The 23,539-nt window shown below is 46.4% G+C and overlaps 1 protein-coding gene across 9 annotated transcripts in view; it reads left to right on the top strand.

The window, feature by feature from the left end:
• CCM2 (CCM2 scaffold protein) overlaps positions 1–23,539 on the top strand; it is a 79,691-nt gene that overhangs the window by 16,190 nt on the left and 39,962 nt on the right. Inside the window, exon 1 of one of the 9 annotated variants that reach the window (XM_055293229.2) lies at positions 13,076–13,243. The exons of 5 other annotated variants lie outside the window; for them this stretch is intronic. In XM_055293229.2, the coding sequence (XP_055149204.1) occupies positions 13,148–13,243 (96 nt within the window). In that variant the 5' untranslated portion in view covers positions 13,076–13,147. Of the gene's footprint in view, positions 1–13,075; positions 13,244–23,539 lie in introns of those variants that run through there. 3 more of the 9 variants (XM_055293227.2, XM_055293232.2, XM_063608960.1) reach the window with 3 other exon arrangements.

The raw sequence follows: 23,539 nt of genomic DNA, 5'->3' as shown, positions 1-23,539 counted from the left end.
CGCCCAGCTAATTTTTTGTATTTTTAGTAGAGACAGGGTTTCACTGTGTTAGCCAGGATGGTCTCGATCTCTTGACCTCGTGATCCGCCTGCCTCGGCCTCCCAAAGTGCTGGGATTACAGGCGTGGGCCACCACACCTGGCACAATTTGACATTTTTAAAAGACTGAAGAAAAGAAAGAAAATTGATCTTTTCTGTTTATCCCTCTGTTTATCATTTTTAGCACTTTTATTTCCTCTGGAAAATTTCCATCTGGCATAATTTACCTTTGGCTTTATCAACTTAAAATTCAAGAAATGTACATATTTGGAAAGGATACTTTATTTCTTAGAAAGAGTTGCAGCCTGTAGGCTCTCCATCCCACAGGCTGGGAAGCGTAACCTTTGGCAGAGCCTGAAAGGTAGGCACTTCAGACGAGGAGGGGTTGGAACAGGAATTTGTGCTGAATGGGTTGACCAAGTATATATATTCAACAGGTTATAGGTGGAGTTATGAATATTCATGGAGGGGGTCCTGATGCATGTGTACTGAACAGACATGCAATTTATTTTATTTTATTTTATTTTATTTTTAAAACAGAGTTTCACTCTTGTTGCCCAGGCTGGAGTGCAATGGCACAATCTTGGCTCACTGCAACCTCCGCCTCCCGGGTTCAAGCGATTGTCCTGTCTCAGCCTCCTGAGTAGCTGGGATTACTGGCGCATGCCACCAGGCCTGGCTAATTTTTGTATTTTTAGTAGAGTCGGGGTTTCATCATATTGGTCAGGCTGGTCTTGAACTCCTGACCTCAGGTGATCCACCCGCCTCAGCCTCCCAAAGTGCTGGATTACAGGCATGAGCCACCGTGCCTGGCCCAAACATGCATCTTTTTTTTTTCCTTTTTTTTTTTTTTTGAGGTGGAGTCTTGCTCTGTCGCCCAGGCTGGAGTGCAGTGGCGCGATCTTGGCTCACTGCAATCTCCGCCTCCCAGGTTCAAGCGATTCTCCTGCCTCAGCCTCCCGAGTAGCTGGGATTACAGGTGCCTACCACCACGCCTGGCTAATTTTTGTATTTTTGGTAGAGATGGGGTTTCACCATGTTGACCAGGCTGATCTCTAGCTCCTGGCCTCAAGTGATCTGACTGCCTCGGCCTTCCAAAGTGCTAGGATTACAGGTGTGAGCCACCTCACCTGGCTAATTTTTTTTGTATTTTTAGGAGAGATGGGGTTTCACCATGTTAGCCAGGATGGTCTCGATCTGACCTCGTGATCCACCCACCTCAGCCTCCCAAAGTGCTGGGATTACAGATGTGAGCCACTGCATCTGGCCCAAACATACATTTTTAAAAGAACTTTTAGGTTCAGGGGTACATGTGCAGGTTTGTTATATAGGTAAACTTGTCATGAGGATTTGGTGTATAGATTATTTCACCACCCAGGTACTAAGCGTAGTATCTGACAGTTATTTTTTCCAGACAGGTATGTTCTTTGCATTCTGTGTTCACTTTGAGGTGGAGACAACATTATATTCAGGCCCCATAGCTCAAAAGGTGAAGCAAGGAGACAGGGCACTCAAGTGCACAGCCTCTGTAAACTGGCTAGAACCAGTCTATGGCTGGTGGTCTTCTTGTCAGGAGAGAGTTACTGAAGGCAGTCTCTTATCCAGTCACAGCTATAGTTTTGGCTTGTGGAACAGGAGGTCAGTTGGCATCTGGTGGTGAGCTGCAGTTGTTTTCCTATTGCTTATCCAGGACAGTGCTTGTTTGGCTGCTAGAGAAAAAGAAGAACCTTGTGGCAGTTAGAACAGAGTTGATCTTGAAGAGTCAGACTGTGTGGCTGAATCCTTACCTGGCATGGTCATAGGTCTTGTTTGTAATTTGGTATGTTTTTTTCCCCATGATCTTCATGAACACATGCAATTTGGTATTTTATTGCCACAGAGTCCATTCTGTCAGTTTTGTGGTCTCTATTTTAACATTAATGCTGGTCAGTTGTGCCTGAACTACAAAAGGGAGGGAATATAATGAGGTGTGTCCCAAGCCATCTTGTCATGGCTGGGACCAAAACAGGCTTTGTTCAGTCAGTTGGGGTGCTTAGGATTTTATTTTTAGTTATTCGCCTGAAGACCTTGCTTAGAATTTTTCCTGGTGTAGGTCTGACACATTGTTTCACCTTTTATTATCTGAAAATACCTTCATTTCATCTTCATTTTTGAAGGATAGTTTTACAGCAGCAGTCCCCAACCTTTTTGGCACCAGGGACCGGTTTCGTGGAAGACAGTTTTTTCATAGACCAAAGTGGGGAAAAGGTTTTGGGATAAACTGTTCCATATCAGATCATCAGGCATTAGATTCTCGTAGGGAGCGCATAACCTAGATCCCTCCAACACACAGTTCAGGGTTTGTGCTCCTGTGAGAATCTAATGCAGCCACTGATCTCACAGGAGGCGGGGCTCAGGTGGTAATGCTCGCTGGCCCTCCTCCGCTCACCTCCTGCTGTGTGCAGCCTGGTTCCTAACAGGCCATGGACCCAGACCAGTCTGTGGCCTGGGGGTTGGGGACCTCTGTTTTACAGGATGTAGAATTCTAGGTTGACTGTTTTCTTTCAGCATTTTTATTTATTTATTTATTTATTTTGAGACGGAGTCTCGCTTTGTCACCTGGGCTGGAGTGCAGTGGCGTGATCTTGCTCACTGCAACCTCTTCCTCCTGGGTTCAAGTGATTCTTCTGCCTTAGCCTCCTGAGCAGCTGTGATTATAGGGACATACCACCATGCCCAGCTAATTTTTTTTGTATTTTTAGCAGAGATGGGGTTTCACCGTGTTGATGGGGCTGGTCTTCAACTCCTGACCTCCAGTGATCTGCCCGCCTGAGCCTCCCAAGGCATGAGCCACCATGCCCAGCTTCTTTCAGTATTTTAAAGATGAAGACTCATTGTCTTCTGGTATCCATTTTTTCTCTTGAGAAGTTACCTGTCATTTTTCATTTTTGTTGTATTGAATGTCTTTTATTTGACAGTTTTAAGAATTTTTTTTTTTTTTTTTTTTTTGAGATGGAGTCTTACTCTGTCGCCAGGCTGGAGTGCAGTAGTGCAATCTCGGCTCACTGCAACCTCCGCCTCCCAGATTCAAGTGATTCTCCTGCATCAGCCTCCCAAGTAGCTGGGATTACAGGCATGCACCACCATGCCAGGCTAATTTTTGTATTTTTAATAGAAATGTGGTTTTGCCATGTTGACCAGGCTGGTCTGGAACTCCTGACCTCAGATGATCCGCCTGCCTCGGCCTCCCAAAGTGTTGGGATTACAGGCGTAAGCCACTGCGCCTGGCCTTTTTTTTTTTTTTGAGATAGGGTCTCACTCTGTCGGCCAGGCTGGAGTGCTGTGGCGTGATCTCGGCTCACTGCAACCTTGCAGCCTCCGCCTCCCGGGTTCAAGTGATTCTCCTGCCTCAGCCTCCTGAGTAGCCGGGACTACAGGCATGCACCACTGTGCCCGGCTAATGAAAAAAATTTTTTTAATATAGATGGAATCTCAGTATGTTGCTCAGGCTGGTCTTGAACTCCTGGCCTCAAGCCATCTTCCTGCCTCCGCCTCCGAAAGTGCTGGGATTACAGGAATGAGCCACCGCACCTGGCTGGGTTTTATACTTTGTTTTGGTAGATCAGTTTTGATCTTTGTCCTTACTCTTAGGGTAAATCTCTTAGTCCTGGAATGTACGTTTTACTCCTGAGATGTGGCGCTTGTGGGGTTTCAAATGGATAGTCTCAAGTGTTTAAGGTGCTTATTAAGCCCCTCTAACTTGGCAGGACTTGGACTCCAAACTCTTATCTACCCTGCAGCTAGGGAGAGCTAAAATCTCAGCTTTTTTTTTTTGAGATGGATCTTGCTCTGTCACCCAGGTTGGAGTGCAGTGGTGTGATCGTAGTTTACTCTGACCTTAAACTTCTGGGCTCAAGCAATTCTCCTACCTTAGCCTCCCAAGTAGCTAGGACTACAGGCATGCACTATCTGGCTAATTTTTATTTTTTTAGAAATGGGGTCTCACTATGTTGCCCAGGCTGGTTTCAAACTCCTGACTTCAAGTGATCTTCCTGCCGTGGCCGCCCAAAGTGCTGGGATTATAGGCATGAGCTCCCGCGCCCAGCCATCAGCTCAGCTCCTTCAACCTTCAAGCTATCGTGTCCTTTCTGGGCTTGTGGGAGTCTCAGCCCCCCTTACACAGTTCAGGGTTCAGCTAAAGATTTGAGGGGACCTTATACTCAGACTTTGGTTCCTTTTTTAGTGGGTTCCTCTTTTCCTATATTTCCCTCTCAATTTCCAGCTTCTTTAGCAGTCTCAAATCCTCCTTTAACCTGTCAGGCCAATAAAATTGCACCTTTTTTTTCTCTGCTCCATTCCTCTCAGACTGGGGCGCACTCTCAGGAGTAAAGCAATATGAAAGTGGATCTTGCCCAGTGATGTTCCCTTCTTTCAAGGGTCATATAAATTCCAAGCTTTTTTATTTCTTGTTTGTCTCCAGTGTCTTTAGAAGATTGTTTTTCACATTTTATCTCGAGTTCATAATCTCAGTCTGTGAGAAAGTTATTTTGATACAGTCTACTTCTCTCTTAAGGGAATAAGAACTTCTTTGGGTTTATTTTTTCTTGACAGTGTGTTTTGGAGCTCTTTCATTATAGATATATAGTTTCTTTATTCTTCTTTAGGGTGGAATGGCATTTTTATCTGTGGGCTACTATATTTAAACAGTAGCCCTCCTATGGACTTTTAGGTTGTCATTTTGCTTAACAAATAATGAAGCAATTAATTTTCTAACCTGTCACGTATGTAATGCATCTGTAGGATTAATTCCCGAAAATGCAGTTGCTGGGAAAGCATATGTGCATTTGTAATTTTAGTAGATGTTAACAAATTGTTCTCTATAGTAGAACCAAGGTTTATTCTTTTTTTCTTTACCCACCTCTCGAGAACAATTTTTATTAGGTGAAAGTGGTATTTGCTAAAAATTTTTAGTATTTTCCAAAATGAACTTGTTAGTTTTCTTACTAAAAAATACATTTAGGCCGGGCGCGGTGGCTCAAGCCTGTAATCCCAGCACTTTGGGAGGCCGAGGTGGGCGGATCACGACGTCAGGAGATCGAGACCATCCTGGCTAACACGGTGAAACCCTGTCTCTACTAAAAATACAAAAAATTAGCCGGGCGTGTTGGCGGGCGCCTGTAGTCCCAGCTACTCGGGAGGCTGAGGCAGGAGAATGGCGTGAACCCGGGAGGCGGAGCTTGCAGTGAGCCGAGATCGCGCCACTGCACTCCAGCCTGGGGGACAGAGCAAGACTCGGTCTCAAAAAAAAAAAAAAAAAAAAAATTTATATCTCAGAAGAAAGTAGCAAAATATATTATATGAAAAAAATCACACCCACTAGAAACAAGTATTATTAGAGTCTTTCACGTTGCTTTTCTGTTTGTGTATGCTTTTCTGTGTTTGCAGTAATAATACAGTCTTATTACCTTGGTATTTATTTCAAACACTTGCTTAGTGCCCACTGTGTAAAGAGCTTTTTGGGGAGCTGTCACTGCCTGCCTGAATCTCCCTCACTGTCTGAGGGTGGTCTTAGTGCTCATGAGGTCGAGAACATCGAGTGCTGTGTCAGAAGGCAGAGGTCAGGTGGATTTAAAGCTGTTGCACCAAAGCCAGGTGTGGCGACGTGCCTGTAGTCCCAGCCTACTCATGAGGCTGAGGTGGGAGAATGGCTTGAGCCTAGGAGTTAGAGAATGCAGTGAGCCATAATTGTGCCACTGCACTGCAGCCTGGGTGATGGAGCGAGACCCTGTCTCTAAAAAATAAAAAAAAATAATAAGTAGGCTGGCACGGTGGCTCACGCCTGTAATCTCAGCACTTTGGGAGGCCGAGGCGGGCAGATCACCTGAGGTCAGGAGTTCAAGACCAGCTTGGCCAACATGGTAAAACCCCCGTCTCTACTAAAAATACAAAAATTAGCCAGGCATGGTGACACATGCCTGTAATCCCAGCTACTCAGGAAGCTGAGACAGGGAGAATTGCTTGAACCCGGAAGGTAGAGGTTGCAGTGAGCTGAGATCGTGCCACTGCACTCCAATCTGGGCGACAGGGCGAGGCTCCTTCTCAAAAAAAATAATAATAATAATAAATAAATAAAACTATACGTCAAGCACCATCTCTCTGTCCCCTGGGTATGCCTTTGGAAGTGCGGTTTGCAGAGTGAGTGAGATGAGGCAGGGGAGTAGGAGGAGGAGCTGAGGAGGAGAATGGGGCAGGGGAGGATGAGCCAGGGAGGAGGAGGAGGGGAGGAGAGGGGACGGGATGAGAGAGGGAAGGAAGGTGGAGTCTGTTTCTGCTGTTGCCTTGCATGGCTGTGACAAAGAGCTGTTGAAGCTGTCTTCTCACAGTTTTGCACACTGTGGGTTGTGATTCATTAGTGGCATGTGAAATCAACCATGTAGGTAGCAACCCTTTTTTTTTTTTTTTTTTTTTTTTTTTTTTTTTTTTGAGACGGAGTCTTGCTCTTTCGCCCAGGCTGGAGTGCAGTGACGCAATCTCGGCTCACTGCAAGCTCCGCGTCCCGGGTTCACGCCATTCTCCTGCCTCAGCCTCTCCGAGTAGCTGGGACTACAGGCGCCCGCCACCACGCCCGGCTAATTTTCTGTATTTTTTAGTAGAGACGGGGTTTCACCGTGGTCTCGATCTCCTGACCTTGTGATCCGCCCGCCTCGGCCTCCCAAAGTGCTGGGATTACAAGCGTGAGCCACCGCGCCCGGCCGGTAGCAACCCTTTTTTCATGCAAGAATTTAAAGGATACAAGTATAAAGTTAAAGAACTTAAGGAAAAATTTTGCTAGATTCATTTTGAATTAGAGCTGTCATGTATTTCTTAGCTATCTGCATGGAAAAGACCTAGAAACAATGACAATCCAATAGCAGTGAGCACACCTAGAACTTTATTGTAGTCTGATTGTATGTCAAATAGTGTGGTTACAGTAAGTGAGGGGATGTAGCTTTTTGCCACAAAATCTGTACTTTGGAAGGTGAATGTCAAGCAGTGAGAACAAATGGAGACTGTTGATCTGTGCTGTGGTTGGTGTTCAGAATTAGGCCACATTTTAGTATGTTTCATGTGGGGATCATTATTTTTTTTTTGGACCAACTTTTTTTTTTTTTTTTTTGAGATGGAGTCTCGCTCTGTTGCCCAGGCTGGGGTGGAGTGCAGTGATGCGATCTCGGCTCACTGCAAACTCCACCTCCCAGGTTCACGCCATTCTCCTGCCTCAGCCTCCCTAGTAGCTGGGACTACAGGCGCCTGCCACCGTGCCCGGCTAATTTTTTGTATTTTTAGTAGAGACGGGGTTTCACCATGTTAGCCAGGATGGTCTCGATCTCCTGACCTCGTGATCTGCCCGCCTTAGCCTCCCAAAGTGCTGGGATTACAGGCATGAGCCACCGCGCCCGGCCTTTTCTTTAGAGTTTCTGATAAATGGCTTTTCTTTTTTCTTTCAAAAGAAACATTAAATTAAAAAAAATTTCAATAGCTTTTGGGGGACAAGTGGTTTTTGGTTACATGGGTGAATTGTATAGTGATGAAGTCTGGCTTTTATTTTGTTTTATTTTTTGAGACAGAGTCTCATTCTGTTGCCCAGGCTGGAGTTCAGTGGCAGGATCTCGGCTCACTGCAACCTCCGCCTCCCGGCCTCAAGCGATTCTCTTACCTCAGCCTCTCGAGTAGCTGGGATTACAGGTGCCCACCACCATGCCTGGCTAATTTTTATATTTTTGATAGAGATGGTGTTTCACCATGTTGGCCAGGTTGGTCTCGAACTCCTGAGCTCAAGTGATCCACCAACCTCGGCCTCCCAAAGTCCTGGGATTACAGGCATGAGCCACCTCACCCTGCAAGTCTGGTCTTTTAGTGTACCCATCACCCAAAGAGTGTACATTGTATCCAGTAGATAATTTTTCATCCCTCACCTCCCTCCCACTTTCTCCCTTTCTAAGTCTCCAGTGTCCATTATATCACTCTGTATGCCTTTGTGTACCCATAGTTTAGCTCCCACTTATAAGTGAGAACCATGCCCGGCCCAAACTTCTTTTTTCAAATGTTCTAATAAAACTTTATTTACGGCTGGGCGCAGTGGCTCACGCCTGTAATCCCAGCACTTTGGGAAGCCGAGGAGGGTGGATCACGTGAGGTCAGGGGTTGGAGACCAGCCTGGCCAACATGGCGAAACCCCGTCTCTACTAAAAATACAAAAATTAGCCGGGTGTGGTGGCGCGCATCTGTAATCCCAGTTACTTGGAAGCCTGAGGCAGGAGAATCTCTTGAACCTGGGAGGTGGAGGTTGCAGTGAGCTGAGATCGTACCACTGCACTCCAGCCTGGGTGACAGAGCGAGGCTCCGTCTCAAAAAACAAAAACAACAACAACAACAACAAAAAAAAAACACAAGAAAACCCCAGTTTATTTACAAAAACAGGTGACTTGCCTGTGTGGTAGAGTTTACTCAGCCTGTTTCTAGAGAATGCCTTGTTATTGTGAATGAGGTTCAGTTTTATTATGGTAGCCAGTGAGATTACTGGGAAATCTTTTTTTTTTTTTTTTTTGTCCTGTGCATCTTTGTTTAGTCATTATTTTGATAGCTCTGTATCAGTTTTTGTTTGTTTGTTTGTTTGTTTGTTTTAATTTTGAGATGGAATCTCACCCTGTCACCCAGGCGGGAGTGCAGTGGCACAATCTCGGCTCACTGCAACCTCCGCCTCCTGGGTTCAAGTGATTCTCCTTCCTCAGCCTCCCAAGTAGCTGGGATTACAGGCATGCGCCACCACACCCGGCTAATTTTGTATTTTTAGTACAGACGGTGTTTCACCATGTTGGTCAAGCTGGTCTTGAACTCCTGACCTCAGGTGATCCACCTGCCTCAGCCTCCCGAAGGGCTGGGATTACAGGCGTGAGCCACCGCGCCCAGCTGTTTTTTTTTTTTTTTTTTGAGACAGAATTTTGCTCTTGTTGCCCAGGCTGGAGTGCAGTGGCGTGATCTCGCCTCACTGCAACCTCCGCCTCCCAGGTTCAAGCGATCCTCCTGCCTCAGTCTCCCTAGTAGCTGGGGTTACAGACATGTGCCACCATGCCTGGCTAATTTTGTATTTTTAGTAGAGTCGGGGTTTCTCCATGCTGGTCAGTCTGGTCTCCAACTCCCAACATCAGGTGATCCTCCCGCCTCGGCCTCCCGAAGTGCTGGGACTACAGGCATGAGCCACCGCACCCGGCCTCTGTATCAGTTTTGAATTTAGTTCTGGGTGTTTTCCTTACATCTAAAGTGTGGACTTTTTGGATTTCTGAGTAGCCAGTTCAGCAAAGTCTCTTCAGCTGATTATAATGTTCAGGAAAGCCTCTTCAGCTGATGATAACTTCTGGCATCACCATTCAGCAGTCAGTCAAACATTAAATGATTACCCGTAGGCATTGTGGAGTTTCATCTCTGCATGTCCAGGCCAGGCCTTAGTCAAGGCCCAAGAAACATGTTTTTATTGTCAAGAACTTCTAGGCTTTTAGTTTACATAATGGAATCTTCTAGATTTTCCTTTGCTTGCTGAACACTGTCATTGTCACCCTGGGATTTCTCTGCGTCCTGGGTTGGTTCCACCGTTTCTTGGAGTCCACATCTTTTTCTCTCTTGGATCCTCCTCCTTTTGCTGGGATTATATCCTCTAGTATGTTTTTCAAAAGGGGGTTTTTGGAGTGTAAAGATCCCAAGGCACTGCAGGTGTGAAAATAACTATTTTGCACCTTGATTGACAGTTTGGTTTTAAGTTAACTTCCAGATTTAAATTAATTTCCCCACAGAATTTTAAAGGGATTACCATATTCCCATTTATCATGATACAACTGATGGTGATCTGAGTCTTACTGCTTTTACAGGTACTTTTTTTTGCATTTTCTTATTGGAAACTTTTAAGATTCTCTTGAAATTCTGCAGTTTTATGAAATGAGTCTTAAGTGTTTAGGTTTGTCTCTTACATTCAGCCTACTTGTTAGTGTGCTTTTTTTGTCCATAAAATTGAGTTCATCATTGTTGTCTTCTGATATTTGTGTCCCTCTTTGATTCTGCCTGCTCTTATTCTCCTCTTAGGAAACTGTTAGCCTCGATGGACCTGGCTTCTGTGGCCTTTAATTTTTCTCACATTAAACTTTTTACTTTTTCACTTTATGTTCTAAGACAGGGTTGGCAAACTTCATGTAAAGGACCAGATAGTAAATATTTTAGGCTGTGTGGGCCAAGGGGCAAAATTGAGGCCATTAAGTAGGTACTTATATAAGAGAGAAAGCAAATTTTCATAAATTTTTTATTGATGAAATTCAAGGTATAATAATTGAGTACAATTTTTTGTAATGTGGTTCTACTACTGAGAATGGAATTCTTTTTGGGGGCTAACATTTTGCTTAATCAGGGTTCAAAGTTGGTGATTCCCTTTATCGAATTGGTGGCAAATGTTCATCTGTAAAACATTTGCAGCTGTGGCCATCAGCAGCAGGCAGGCATTGGCCAACCCTGCAGTTCTTCTTCACATCATTCGTTGGGCTCTCCACTATGTCCTTGTTATTATTCTATGAATTTTTTATTTTGGCAGTCATATTTGTAATTTCTAAGATATATTTCTTGTTCTGTGTTCTCTCTTTTTATTTTTTTTTTGAGACGGAGTTTCAATCTTGTTGCTCAGGCTGGAGTGCAATGGCGTGATCTCAGCTCACCACAACCTCCGCCTCCTGGGTTCAAGTGATTCTCATGCTTCAGCCTCCCGAATAGCTGAGATTACAGGCATGCGCCATCACGCCCGGCTAATTTTGTGTTTTTAGTAGAGACGGGGTTTCTCCTTGTTGGACAGCCTGGTCTCAAACTTCCGACCTCAGGTGATCTGCCCACCTCAGCCTTCCAAAGTGCTGGGATTACAGGCATGAGCCACCGCGCCGTTTTCTCTTTTTCATAGCTGTCTAGTCTTATTTTATGGATGCAGTTCTTCTCAAGTGTCTCTAAGTATACTAGCTAGAATGTAGGTTCCTGTGCCTTTCTCTTCCCATTTGCTCTTTGGCTTTTCTCTCTCATGCTGACCGTGGGGATCACTGTGTTTGTGAGGGAAGGTTGGGGTTGACTAGTGTTCAGAGCATGTGGGTTTTCTTTTTTTTTTTTTTTTTTTTGAGACGGAGTCTTGCTGTGTCACCCAGGCTGGAGTGCAGTGGCGCGATCTCGGCTCACTGCAAGCTCCGCCTCCCGGGTTCAGGCCATTCTCCTGCCTCAGCCTCCCGAGGAGCTGGGACTACAGGCGCCCGCCAACACGCCCGGCTAATTTTTTGTATTTTTAGTAGAGACAGGGTTTCACCGTGTTAGCCAGGATGGTCTCGATCTCCTGACCTCGTGATCCGCCCGCCTCGGCCTCCCAAAGTGCTGGGATTACAGGCTTGAGCCACCGCGCCCGGCCGCATGTGGGTTTTCTTTTTAGTCATGTCTATTTCCCTGGAACCCTTCCCCTCCCTGCAGTAGCCAAAATAGAGGTGAGGCTGCTCAGCTGAGTGGCACCTCTTTCTGTATCTCACTCCTGGTTTGCCTTTTTCCCTTTGAGCCTGCCTGAAGGTCAGGGTCAGCTGGTTCTGCCCTGTATAGGCAACTTTTAGAAAGGAGCAATCTGAAATTGTGACTCTACTCTGGTTTTTAAAGACAGAAAGTGACAGTCCAGTTAATACCGGATATTGACTCAAATCTATTCTAATGTTGCTTTTCCAGCTTTATGACAGTTTCTACATCTGTGGTATATGGAATAATAATTGAAGCACTAAATTGTTATTCTGAAGCAGTCAGTCTTTTCAGAATCAAGAAATATTAAACTTTATTTGTTACAGGTTAATGAAATAGAACTGTATGAGAGTACCATTTTTATAGCCAAAACACTGTTGAAAATCACTTTGATTTGGTTCAACCTAATATTTAAAAAATTATATTGTAATTGTTATGTTTATTTATTGATCTGTGAATATAGTCACTCTAACCAGATTTTTTTTTTTTTTTTTTTTTTTGAGATGGAGTCTCACTCTGTCACCCAGGATGGAGTGCAATGGTGCTATCTTGACTTACTGGAACTTCTGTCTCCCAGGTTCAAGTAATTCTCCTGCCTTAGCCTCCCAAGTAGCTGGGATAACAGGTGCCCACCACCACGCCCGGCTAATTTTTCTGTTTTTAGTAGAGATGGGGTTTCACCGTGTTGGCTAGGCTGGTCTCGAACTTCTTACCTCAGGTGGTCCACCTGCCTCGGCCTCCTAAAGTGCTGGGATTACGGACATGAGCCACCGCACCCAGCCAACCAGAATATTTAATTAAGTAGCCTTCCCTTTTTGCAAGCCATTCTGGAATTTTCAGAGTTCTAAGAGCCTTCACCAGCAACAGATCCAACTTCTGCTTTTCTAGATTAGGAAATTTGCCTTGAAGAAGTGAGCTTGCCCAGAGGCACCCTGTTTAATTTCAAAGTGCTGCTGACACAAACCCATGAGTCCTGGAGTCAGGTAGAGGCACTTGTAGGCTGAGGACCCTTAGAGCCTGGTGTGCCCTGCCCAAGCCCCACCTGGGAATGGAGTTATCTCTGTAAAGATCTTGCTGGCTTTGAGCAAGTACTGCAAACAGGGTGACTGGAACAGCCTTGTCACGTATTTCCACCCTTCGTATGAGGCGGGTACCGTGGGTCTTCACCAACAGCACGGCCTGTTGTCTCCAGGAAAGGGTAGACCCTCACAGTGCTTTCTGTCTGCTTGTTTAGCTTTGGCATTTGAATGTGCAGAATGGTGGACTTCCAGATTAATGTCCTTCCGTTGACTGCAGAGTTTCTGCTGGAAATGCAGGGAGGCTGTCTGTGGGGTTCGCGTGCTGTGGGAAGTAGGGAAAATGAGCTGGTTTACTTTGTCTTTTTGTGCATGCAGACTTTGGATTTTGGCAACAGTTTCTGGGTGCTGCCTGCTTTTTAAACTTTTAAAAAATTGTAAACAGCTTCAGTGGCTTTGCAGAAGGAAGCTGTGGTTTCTGGTCTTCCTGTTCAGTCATGTTTTTTTCAGAGGGAGGGCTAACATCTGGCCATATTTTTCAACAAATTCAGAAGTGAATAGAGAATGCATAGTAGCTATCGGCAGAGGAGGAGGAACCAGAATCTCTCCAAAGAAATTCCTCAAACAGAATTTCACACAGGGTATTCCATGGAGAATGAGGTAGGTGCAAGTCCAGTGCAGAAAGCGCCACTTAGAATGATGGTGTGAGTCCCCTGTGGGTGGCTTTCATGGCTGCTTCCCAGGGCTTGCCCATTGTGAGCTAGGGTAGCCCAGTCTCCATGACCCCTGCTTTGGGATGATGGGGTGGGTGGAGGGTTCATTTGTTGGCTTCCTGGTCTGAGACCCTGTGGCAGGGGGCGTGTATGGAGGAGAAGTGCCGTCCCATCCAGGTGGGGTGTATAGGTTGTTGCATTCATCCATCTTGACTCAAGGAAGAAGAAGCCACAGGTTTTACATCTTCCAGGGAGAAGTAATTTTCCTATGGATTTGTGGTCAGTTGGGACCCAAGAGCTTGGTTGAAAAATGATGTAGGGAGATGGTCAAGCAAGAGAGCACCCAAAGCTGGGATTGCATCCACAAAGCCTGCAACACGAGTGGGGTGCTGCTTAAGACCCCACCAGCATGGATCCTGGCCACCCCCAGTGTGGCCTCCTGTGGGCACTAAGGTGCCTGTGCCTTTCTCACTGAAGCAAACAGGCAGTAGTGGGCAGAGCTCTGGTTCCCCTTGAAATTCGCTTTATCAGTCGGGTGCAGTGGCTTACGCCTGTAATCCCGGCACTTTGGGAGGTGGAGGTGGGCAGATCAGGAGGTCAGGAGATCTAGACCACTCTGGCTAACATGGTGAAACCCCGTCTATACTAAAAATACAAAAAATTTGCCGGGTGTGGTGGCACGCGCCTGTAATCCCAGCTATTTGGGAGGCTGAGGCAGGAGAATCACTTGAACCCGGGAGGTGGAGGTTGCAGTCAGCCGAGATTGTGCCACTGAACTCCAGCCTGGGTGACAGAGTGAAACTCCGACTCAAAAAAAAAAAAAGAAAGAAAGAAATTAGCTGTGTCCTGAGATGCGGATGCACACCGGCTATGCCATACTCATCATTTAGGCTTCTCCAGCACCGAGGAAAGGTCCTTTTTCCATTGGTAGGCACCAAAGCACTTAAAAAAAAAAAAATCTGTCAACTGGCACTGCAGGGAGTGCTGGAAGTTTGTGGAAATTCAGATAGGCAGGGCTGCAATGTGGGTGTCCACAGAGGAGTTGTCATGGAGCTTGTAGGAGGGGATTTGTCGTAGTGCCTCCGATGTGCACCTTTGGCAGTGTGATTTATGAGGGATGGCAGGTGTCATTCTGGGACTATAGCCTATCACTGTCCAGCTGGACAAAATCATCGCTCCAGGTTCCACTGTCTTCTCAGACCCGAGCACTGAGTTTGGTGCCTCTTCCAGTCATTTTCCCTCATTCCTGCTGGGCCCTCATGTGGCTGTGCAGTTGCAGTTTGTCTGTCTCCCTCTTTAGACTGGGGGTTCCCTGGGGGCAGGGACGGTGGCTCCTACAGCCCCAGTGTCTGGCGCATAGTGAATACTCATGAGATGTACTGAATGTTGGCCTTAAGGATACCTAGGCCTTTTTGTAATACTTTAAACATCTTTGTTCAGAGGCAGTTTTGTTTTATTAGATAAACCCACCTTGTAGTTTATTCATAAGGGTTAAATAATTTGCACAAATGAAAATGCCTGAACCCTGTAGCAGAGACATGCTGGGTATTGCTCAGTGTGACTAAATGTTCTTCCCTTTCTTCCTTATAGACTTTTTAGCACTTTCTCCAGAGTAATACTGAGCTCAATGTTTTGCATGGAGAACGCAGCTGGAAGGTATAGCCATACTATTTACTTTGGTCCCCAAGTAGAGGCCACTGTCTCATGAGTCTGCTTTTGCTGGTTCTTTTAGTGGATTCATTTCTCCTTGTAAATTAATAAACAGGTGCCCTGACTTATAAGTTAGTTTCTGAGAATTTGTTGAGTAGACCCAGTTACTCCAGATCCTGTTCACCCAAGTGAGCTGATAATGTTGAGCTTCAGATCTAACAAAACTCAAGACCCGCAGTTGGCACCCGAGGGCCAGCCTTGCCCAGAGCCTGAGCCTTGGCTTTGTGTGAGGTGGGCATTCTCAGTAGGTAAGCCCTAGTAGGCCAGATTTAGTTTTAGTTTTTTAACTCAGAAGTACATTTTAGGTTTCCAACTTTAAGAGTTGTTTTAAGCTTAAGACGTAAACTTTGCAAGAATTTGTAAGGATCTAGGGATCTTCCAGAGTGAGTTTAGAAAGTTCTGTACTGTTATCTGAGGCGGCATATATTCCATATGGATGTCTTTGCACAGTGCTGCATGGTGACTCAGAGCCCTGTGTTCCCTCCTTCTGGGTCCGTACTGTGGGCTCTGGCAGGTCCCTTCAACCCTCACAGCCTCAGTTTCTTCAGGAGAGACTTAGGCTGGGATAGACCCCACACCTCACCTTGGTGCTGAGACTCCACTCATGGAAGAGAAATAGCACTTAGCCTGGTTTCCTTCTGGGGACTGAATTGGTCCTTTGGTCTCTGAAGTTCAAAGGTGATAAGATCATTTGGTGGTGATGAACAGGCGTGCTCAATCAAATACATGTTGAATGAAGAATGGTTGCCTGAGCTAATCTCACCTTTTAAATTCTGTGTGTCCATCTATAGTACATTCTAGTGAGTTAAAGAACCCATGATGGTTTACTGGAATCCTGATTCTGTACATTAAAAATATTCAAAACCATTTAATTATTTCCCTCGTTCCTTCCAGACAGGGTCTCTCACTCTGTTGCCTAGGCTGAGTTCAGTGGTGTGATCACAACTCACTGCAGCCTCAACCTTCCAAGCTCAAGTGATCCTCCCACCTCAGCCTCCTGAGAACCTGGAACTACAGGCTAATTTTTAGTATTTTTTAGAGACAGGTCTCGCTATGTTGTCCAGGCTGGTCTTGAACTCCTGGCCTCAAGCCATCCTCTTGCCTTGGCCTCCCAAAGTGTTGGAATTACAGGTGTGAGCCACTGTGCCTGCCCTCAATTTATTTTATTTTGTTTTTTCTTGAGACGGAGTCTCGCTCTGTCACCCAGGCTGGAGTGCAGTGGTGTGATCTTGGCTTACTGCAACTGCCACCTCCCAGGTTCAAGCAATTCTCCTGCCTCAGCCTCCTGAGTAGCTGGGACTACAGGTATGCGCCACCACGCCCAGCTAATTTTTGTATTTTTAGTAGAGACGGGGTTTCACCATGTTGGCCAGGGTGGTCTTGAACTTCTGACCTCAGGTGATCCACCCGCCTCAGCCTCCCAAAGTGCTGTGATTACAGGTATGAGTCACTGCGCCTGGCCTCAATTTATTTTTTAACTAGAACTTTCCTTTAAATTTATTTTCTTTCTTTTTTTAGATTTAAAAGAGACAGGGCCTTGCCCAGGTGCAGTGGCTTACACCTGTAATCCCAGCACTTTGGGAGGCCAAGGTGGGTAGATCACTTGAGGTCAGGAGTTTGAGACCAGCTGGCCAACATGGTGAAACCCCATCTCTATAAAAATACAAAAATTAGCCAGGTGTGGTGGTGCACACCTGTAATCCCAGATACTGGGGAGGCTGAGGCAGGAGAATTGCTTGAGCCCGGGAGGTGGAGGTTGCAGTGAGCTGAGATCACACCACTGTACTCCAGCCTGGGCTGTATAGTGAGCCTCCAGGTCAAAAAAAAAAAAAGAAGAAAAAGAGGGCCTTGCTCAGTCACTTAGGCTGGAGTGCAGTGGGCAGTCATAGCCCACTGCAGCCTTGAGCTCCTGGGTTCAAGTGATTCTCTCACCCCAGTCTTTCAGGTAGCTAGGACTACAGACGTATGCCACCACGCTCAGCTTTTTTCTTTTTAATTAATAATTATTATTTGTTTTGAGATGGTCTTGCTCTGTCACCCAGGCTGGAGTGCAGTGGTGCGATCACAACTCACTGCAGCCTTGACCTCCTACGCTCAAGTGATCCTCCCACTTCAGCCTCCCAAGTAGCTGTGACTACAGATTTGTGCCCCCATGTCCCGCTAATTTTTATATTCTAATTTTTGTGTTTTTTTTTAAAGATGAGGTCTCACCCTGTTGCCCAGGCTGGTCTTGAAGTCCTGACTCTAGTGATCCTCCCATCTTGGCCTCTCAAAGTGTTGGGATTACAGGTGTGAGCCGCTGCACCCAGCCATCAGCTTAAATTTTGTGTTCAAAAGCAACTTCTTTTCCAAAAATCTGAGGTGGTTTCTTGTTCAGTTTTGTATCTGGAATAGTGGAGAGCTCTCCCCCAGCACCAGCTGTCCTTCCTACCACCCCCTGCAGCTAAGAGCTGAGCAAACACTACCTCTGAAAAGCCCCATCATCCTCAGCAAGAACAGCAGCTACCCTGCGTTCCATGCTGAATGGGTAGGAGTGGCAGAGGGAGGCTGCAGCAGATGTGCAGGGATGCCGTTTCTTTACTTAATAGTGTTAATATTCCACTTTCTAGGAAGGCTTACCCATCAATTAAAATTATTTGAGACATTAAAAAAAGAAACTTGTGGTAGCTGCTATTGAAGACTAAGGACTAGGGCCAGAGAGACGCCTGCCTCCAAGTAGTCCCCAGAGTCTGCTTGTTAAACTGTTCATGATTTGGAGGCCCAGGTAGAAGGGGCAGGTTCCTCTGAAGCACCTTGGCATGCCCTATCTTTGGTGTTCCAGGGTCGCCTTCCTCTGCTAGTCTGTGAGCAGTCAGAAGGTTGTATCTCCTGTTCATTCCTCTCCTTGTCTCTTGCTGCTTAGAACAGCAACTTGAAGAACAGGGTGGCTGAGCCCTAAGTGTACCTTTGGAGCATCCTGTGTGTCTTCAGCATTGATTGGCTGTTTTTACTGTGGATTTAATTTCAGTTACTTTACTCTGGTCTTACTACTTCTGCTTGACTGTGACATCATTGAGGGCAGGGGCTGTGTCACCTCTAACCAAAGGGCCTCCCCAGATGCCTAGCCTGGTCCAGGCATTCCATCGAGAGTCAGTACCAGCATTTATTGCTGTCCAGTTTGTGCAAGCTCCATGCTAGCTGCTGGGTAAGAGCCAAGGGCAGCCAAGTGTAATGGCTCATGCCTGTAATTCCAGCACTTTGGGAAGCTGAGGCTGGTGGATCACCTGAGGTTGGGAGTTTGAGACCAGCCTGGCCAACATGGTGAAACCCCATCTCTACCAAAAATACTAAAATTAGCCAGGCATGGTGGTGGGTACCTGTAATCCCAGCTACTCCAGAGGCTGAGGCAGGAGAATTGCTTGAACCGGGGAGGCAGAAGTTGCAGTGAGCCAAGATCACGCCATTGCACTCCATCCAGCCTTGGTGACAAGAGCAAAACTCCATCTCGAAAAAAAAAAAAAAAGAGCAAAGGCCAGAGGAGGACAGAGCTGGGCTCGATCTGGGGAAGAACTGATACTTGGGCAATAAGAGGCATCTACAGAGGGCCGTCCTGGTTTCCTTGTCCTGCAGGAGTTCCTACTGTTTCACTGCCTAACTGCAGAGGGTCTCTCTTTAGGGGTGGGATTGTAGGACGGGGGGGCCCCAGAATCCTTCCCAGTGCAGACTATAATTCTGTGTGGAGACTATAATTTTATGACCTGTACATCAACATTGAAATAACAGTGTAGGTTGCATGTGGTTTGTGGGACCTGTTGATTTGGTGTGGGCTTCTTGGTTAGAGGTTTATCTTGGCAAATCTCCTGTCTCAGAGTTGGTTTCCTGTTGCTCCCATAGGTAGAATAGTAACTAGTTTGGCTAACAGGCAGCTTTGAGAAGAGCCAACTAATGGAGCCAGGCTGCCTGCCCACACTGTCGGATTCAGAGTTCAGTCACTGTCCATGACACGGCTAGTTATCATTTAGGAGGAATGAGCTTTGGGGGCTAGCAGGCAGAAATGGTTTAGGGACAGCCATTTTCCTGTGGCTGATGTGAGATTATCCATGTCTGTGGAGATGCAAGCTTCCGAAAAGCTGGGCTCATGGGCCACATGCCTCTGTATTTCCATAACCTCCAGGCCAGGGTCTTGTACATCATAGGGCCTGGGAGAATAAGTGAGTGGTCAAGCATACACAATTGGAAAGTAATTCATGTGCCATCTGGTCACCTGGGAGTGCCAGAAGAGAGGAAATCACAGGCAAGCAAAGCCTGGTGTGTTTTTAGTGAGGCTAGAGAAACATGATTTTTTGCATGGCTAAAATTGCATCACTAAATTTTGAGGGCCGTTTTTAACTTACAGTTTACCGTGATTTCTTGGCTGACAAATCATAGGTGACCATTTCCCACCATTCTCACATGAGAACCCCGCACTGCAAACTACCTGTCATGTCCAAACTTGTCCTGGGGCTCAAAGCTTGTCAGGGATTAAGGAGAATGAAGCCCGAAAGTGCCTCAGGGACATCCTGTCTTCACTGCTGTTGTAGAGCCAGGGCCTGGGCAGCACAAGGCCACGTGCCTTCTGAGCCCAGGCCAGTCCCAGCAAGCTCTTCTGGAAGCACTTTTTTTTTTTTTTTTTGAGATGGAGTTTCTCTCTTGTTGCCCAGGCTGGAGTGCAATGGTGTGATCTCAGCCCACTTCAACCTCTGCCTCCTGGATTCAAGCGATTCTCCTTTCTCAGCCTTCTGAATAGCTGGGATTACAGGCATCTGCCACTATGCCTAGCTAATTTTTGGTATTTTAAGTAGAGATGGGGTTTCACCATCTTGGCCAGGCTGGTCTCAAACTCTTGACCTCAAGTGATTCGCCAGTCTCGGCCTCCCAAAGTGCTGGGATTATAAGCATGTGCCACCATGCCTGGCCTTTTTTTTTTTTTTTTTTTTTGATATGGGGTTTCACTCTTGTTGCCCGGGCTGGAGTGCAATGGCACAATCTCAGCTCACTGCAACCTCCGCTTCCCCGGTTCAAGCGATTCTCCTGCCTCAGCCTTCCAAGTAGCTGGGATTACAGGCGCCCGCCACCACACCCAGCTAATTTTTGTTATTTTTAGTAGAGACCGGGTTTTACCATCTTAGCCAGGCTGGTCTCTGACTCCTGACCTCAAGTGATCTGCCTGCCTCACACTCCCAAAGTGCTGGGATTATAGGTGTGAGCCACCGCACCCAACTTCTGGAAGCACTTTTTTTTTTTTTTTTTTTTTTTGAGACGGAGTCTTGCTCTGTCACCCAGGCTGGAGTGCAGTGGTGCAATCTCGGCTCACTGCAAGCTCCACCTCCCGGGTTCACGCCATTCTCCTGCCTCAGCCTCCAGAGTAGCTGGGGCTACAGGTGCCCACCACCATGCCCAGCTAATTTTTTTTTTATTTTTAGTAGAGATGGGGTTTCACCGTGGTCTCGATCTCCTGACCTCGTGATCCGCCCGCCTCGGCCTCCCAAAGTGCTGGGATTACAAGCGTGAGCCACCGCGCCCGGCCCTGGAAGCACTTTTTTAAAAGTTTTTATTTTTCTTGAGACAAAGTCTCACTCTGTTGCCCAGGCTGGAGTGCAATGGCATGATCACAGCTCACTGCAGCCTTGACCTACCGGGCCCAAGCAATCTGCTGCCTCAGCCTCCCAAGTAGCTGGTACTACGTGCGTGAACCACCACACCTGGCTAATTTTTGTAGTTTTTGTAGAGATGGGGTCCCACCAGGTTGCCCAGGCTGGTCTTGAACCCCTGAGCTCAACAATCCACCCACCTCGGCCTCCCAAAAGTGTTGGGAATACAGGCGTGAGCCACTGCACCCAGCCTGGGAGCACTTTCTGTCCCCTCTGTGGTTCGTCTTAGAGCAGATCATCTTGTAAGGATATTGGCGATCTTAATTTTTTATGCTTTTATATTTTGCCTCAGTTTAAGTGTAATCAGCAGGAAGCAGAAAATATATTCATCCTTTTCAAAAAATATTTAAAAAATTCAAATATTAAAAAAAACAGAAAAGTAAACAAAGCTACTGTATACATCATTTGGCTCCAACTATTACCAACTCTGAGGACCTTTAGTCATCCTTACTCCATACTGTCCCCTACCACCGGATGTGCTGAACAGCAGAGAATGGGACCTGGGAGGGGGCCTATTCCAGGTCAAAGGGGAGAGACTACTCCTGGTCAACGGGGGACTACTCTGGGTCTATGAGAGGACCAGTTCAGATAAATGAGGGACTATTCCAGGTCAATGGGGAACCACTCTGGGTCAAGGGAAGACTATTACAGGTCGGGCAGGGACCTGGAATAGCTCAAGGAAGAGCTATTCCAGGTGAAGAAGGCGGATGCAGGGGTGGGTCCAGTCAGCCCAAGTGAGAGAGGAAGCATTTTAGCAGATTATAGAGCTTTAAGCCTGGGTCACAGGTGTGTCACCTGTTGGGGGCACGAATGAAGAGCTTAGGCTGGGATGCTGCTCCAACTTTATTATCTAGTCTGTGGTAGTGATGAGTAGGAAACAGTCTGATTTTATTTATATATATATATATATATATATATATATATATATATATATATAGACAGCAATGGAAGAAGAGAGAAATTTTAACTTATTGTCAAGGTAAATACAGTCATAAAATTAACTGGTATATATTTTGCTTGTTCACAACGTATCAAACATGTGCTCAGAACTTTATGTAGATTATTGTATTGATTGCCTGTGGCACTTCTCTAAGGATTGTTAGCCTGTTGTGCAGATGGTGAGAGCTCATCCAACCAGTTTGCTTAGTAAGTTGTGCAGCCCAATGCATGCTGGAGCAGAGGTCATGCCTAGGACCTGAGGAACATGTGCAGCCCAATGCATGCTGGAGCAGAGGTCATGCCTAGGACCTGAGGAACATCTGTATTTACTGGTAGAAGAAAGAGAGCTGGCAAAGGGTGCATGAGATGCAGGAAACACAGGGGACAAAGTGACAGAGGCATGGTGGCAGCATTAGTGCACTTCTCTGAAAGCAAGACTTTTTGTTGTGTTTTTTGTTTTCGTTTTTATTGAAAGAGCTTCCTGATTCCATATCTATTTATTCCTGGGTGCATGGAATAAAACATAAAATAAAGAAGGGTAAGGAGGAAGCTGAGGAACAGAAAGCTCAGCCTTGGCTGTCAGGAGGCAGCAGGGTCAGGAAAAATGTTGGGTTTTGCTTTTTGAGGATTTGTTTTATTTGGGGTGGCCTTTGTTTGCTTATTTACTTTTCCCGCTAATGCTGGAGAGCTGAGCATGATGGTGGTGGGGGGGAGGGGCTCATACAGGGCAGGGTCCAACCCCAGCCTCATTAGGGAGGCAGCTGCAGGGCCTGCTGGGAGCCCCTGGACGACCGATTTCTGCTTTTGTCAGGAGTGGTTACTGACTAGTGTAGTCCTTGGCTGCGATTGTCCGTCTGTGAAACTGGTGGGTTTGAGGAGGTTATAGGTTATAGGACCACAGGTTCTGCTACACCATTTTATATTGGATTTTGCATATGGGTGAATTTCCCATATGCTGGAGAGAGACAGAAATGAGAGCTTTTAATGAAAGTTTGGTGATTTATTGTATATATGTTTTGTTAGTTTCTGTGTTTGGTGATAAGGGGGGTCTGAGCTTGGCCTACTGTGGGGGTTTCGGCTGCCATCTGTGCACTGGGTCACCCTATCCTGGCAGGCACCTGCAAAAGGAGTGTTGTCATCTCCTCCTGCTTTTCCTCTGTTGAGAGTTATGGAGAAGACGGTGGGGAAAAAGTTCTCACTCTTAGTCACGGCTCTGGTTTTTGCAGGCCTGTGTGATGTTTCCTTGCTGTGGCTGCACATCAGTGTCTCGTTTTCTCGGGTTTATGTTCCTTTGGGTGACTGTAGATAGGAATCGTAGCATGATCTCTCAGCACAATTTGGGATTGCTTCCCCCCAACCCCCCACCCCCGGCGCCATTGTCAAAGGTGGTGATGAAAAGCTTTCTTACGGAGTTACTGTGAATGAAGTGTCAGGTCTTTTCCTGAATTCCTCAGGTGAGGCTTGCTGTAATCCTCTCTTGCTCTCTCACTGATTCTCACTCTTTAAGTTGACTTTGATTGCAGGATTAGCCTTCAGAACCGTCATGAAATGCTGGATAGGGTGTGAGGTCATCAGAGTTAGGGGCTGGCCAGCTGCTGATCAGGGCTTCTCCCCCTACTTTTTTTTTTTTTTTTTTTTTGAGACAGTATCTTGCTCTGTTGCCCAGGCTGGAGTGCAGTGGCATCTCGGCTCACTGCAACCTCTGCCTCCTGGGTTCAAGCAATTCTCCTGCCTCAGCCTCCCGAGTAGCTGGGATTACAGACATGTGCCACCACACCTGGCTAATTTTTGTATTTTTAGTAGAGACGGGGTTTCACCATGTTGGCCAGGCTGGTCTCGAACTCCTGACTTTAAGTGATGTACCCGCCTCAGCCTCCCAAAGTGCTGGGATTACAGGCGTGAGCCACCGTGCCCGGCCTGGTTTC

The sequence above is a fragment of the Symphalangus syndactylus genome, chromosome 9 (assembly GCF_028878055.3).
Source record: "Symphalangus syndactylus isolate Jambi chromosome 9, NHGRI_mSymSyn1-v2.1_pri, whole genome shotgun sequence".
NCBI classification, from domain to species: Eukaryota; Metazoa; Chordata; class Mammalia; order Primates; family Hylobatidae; genus Symphalangus; species Symphalangus syndactylus.
Note: the sequence above shows the minus strand (reverse complement) of the source record. Positions and strands in the feature narration are given on the sequence as shown.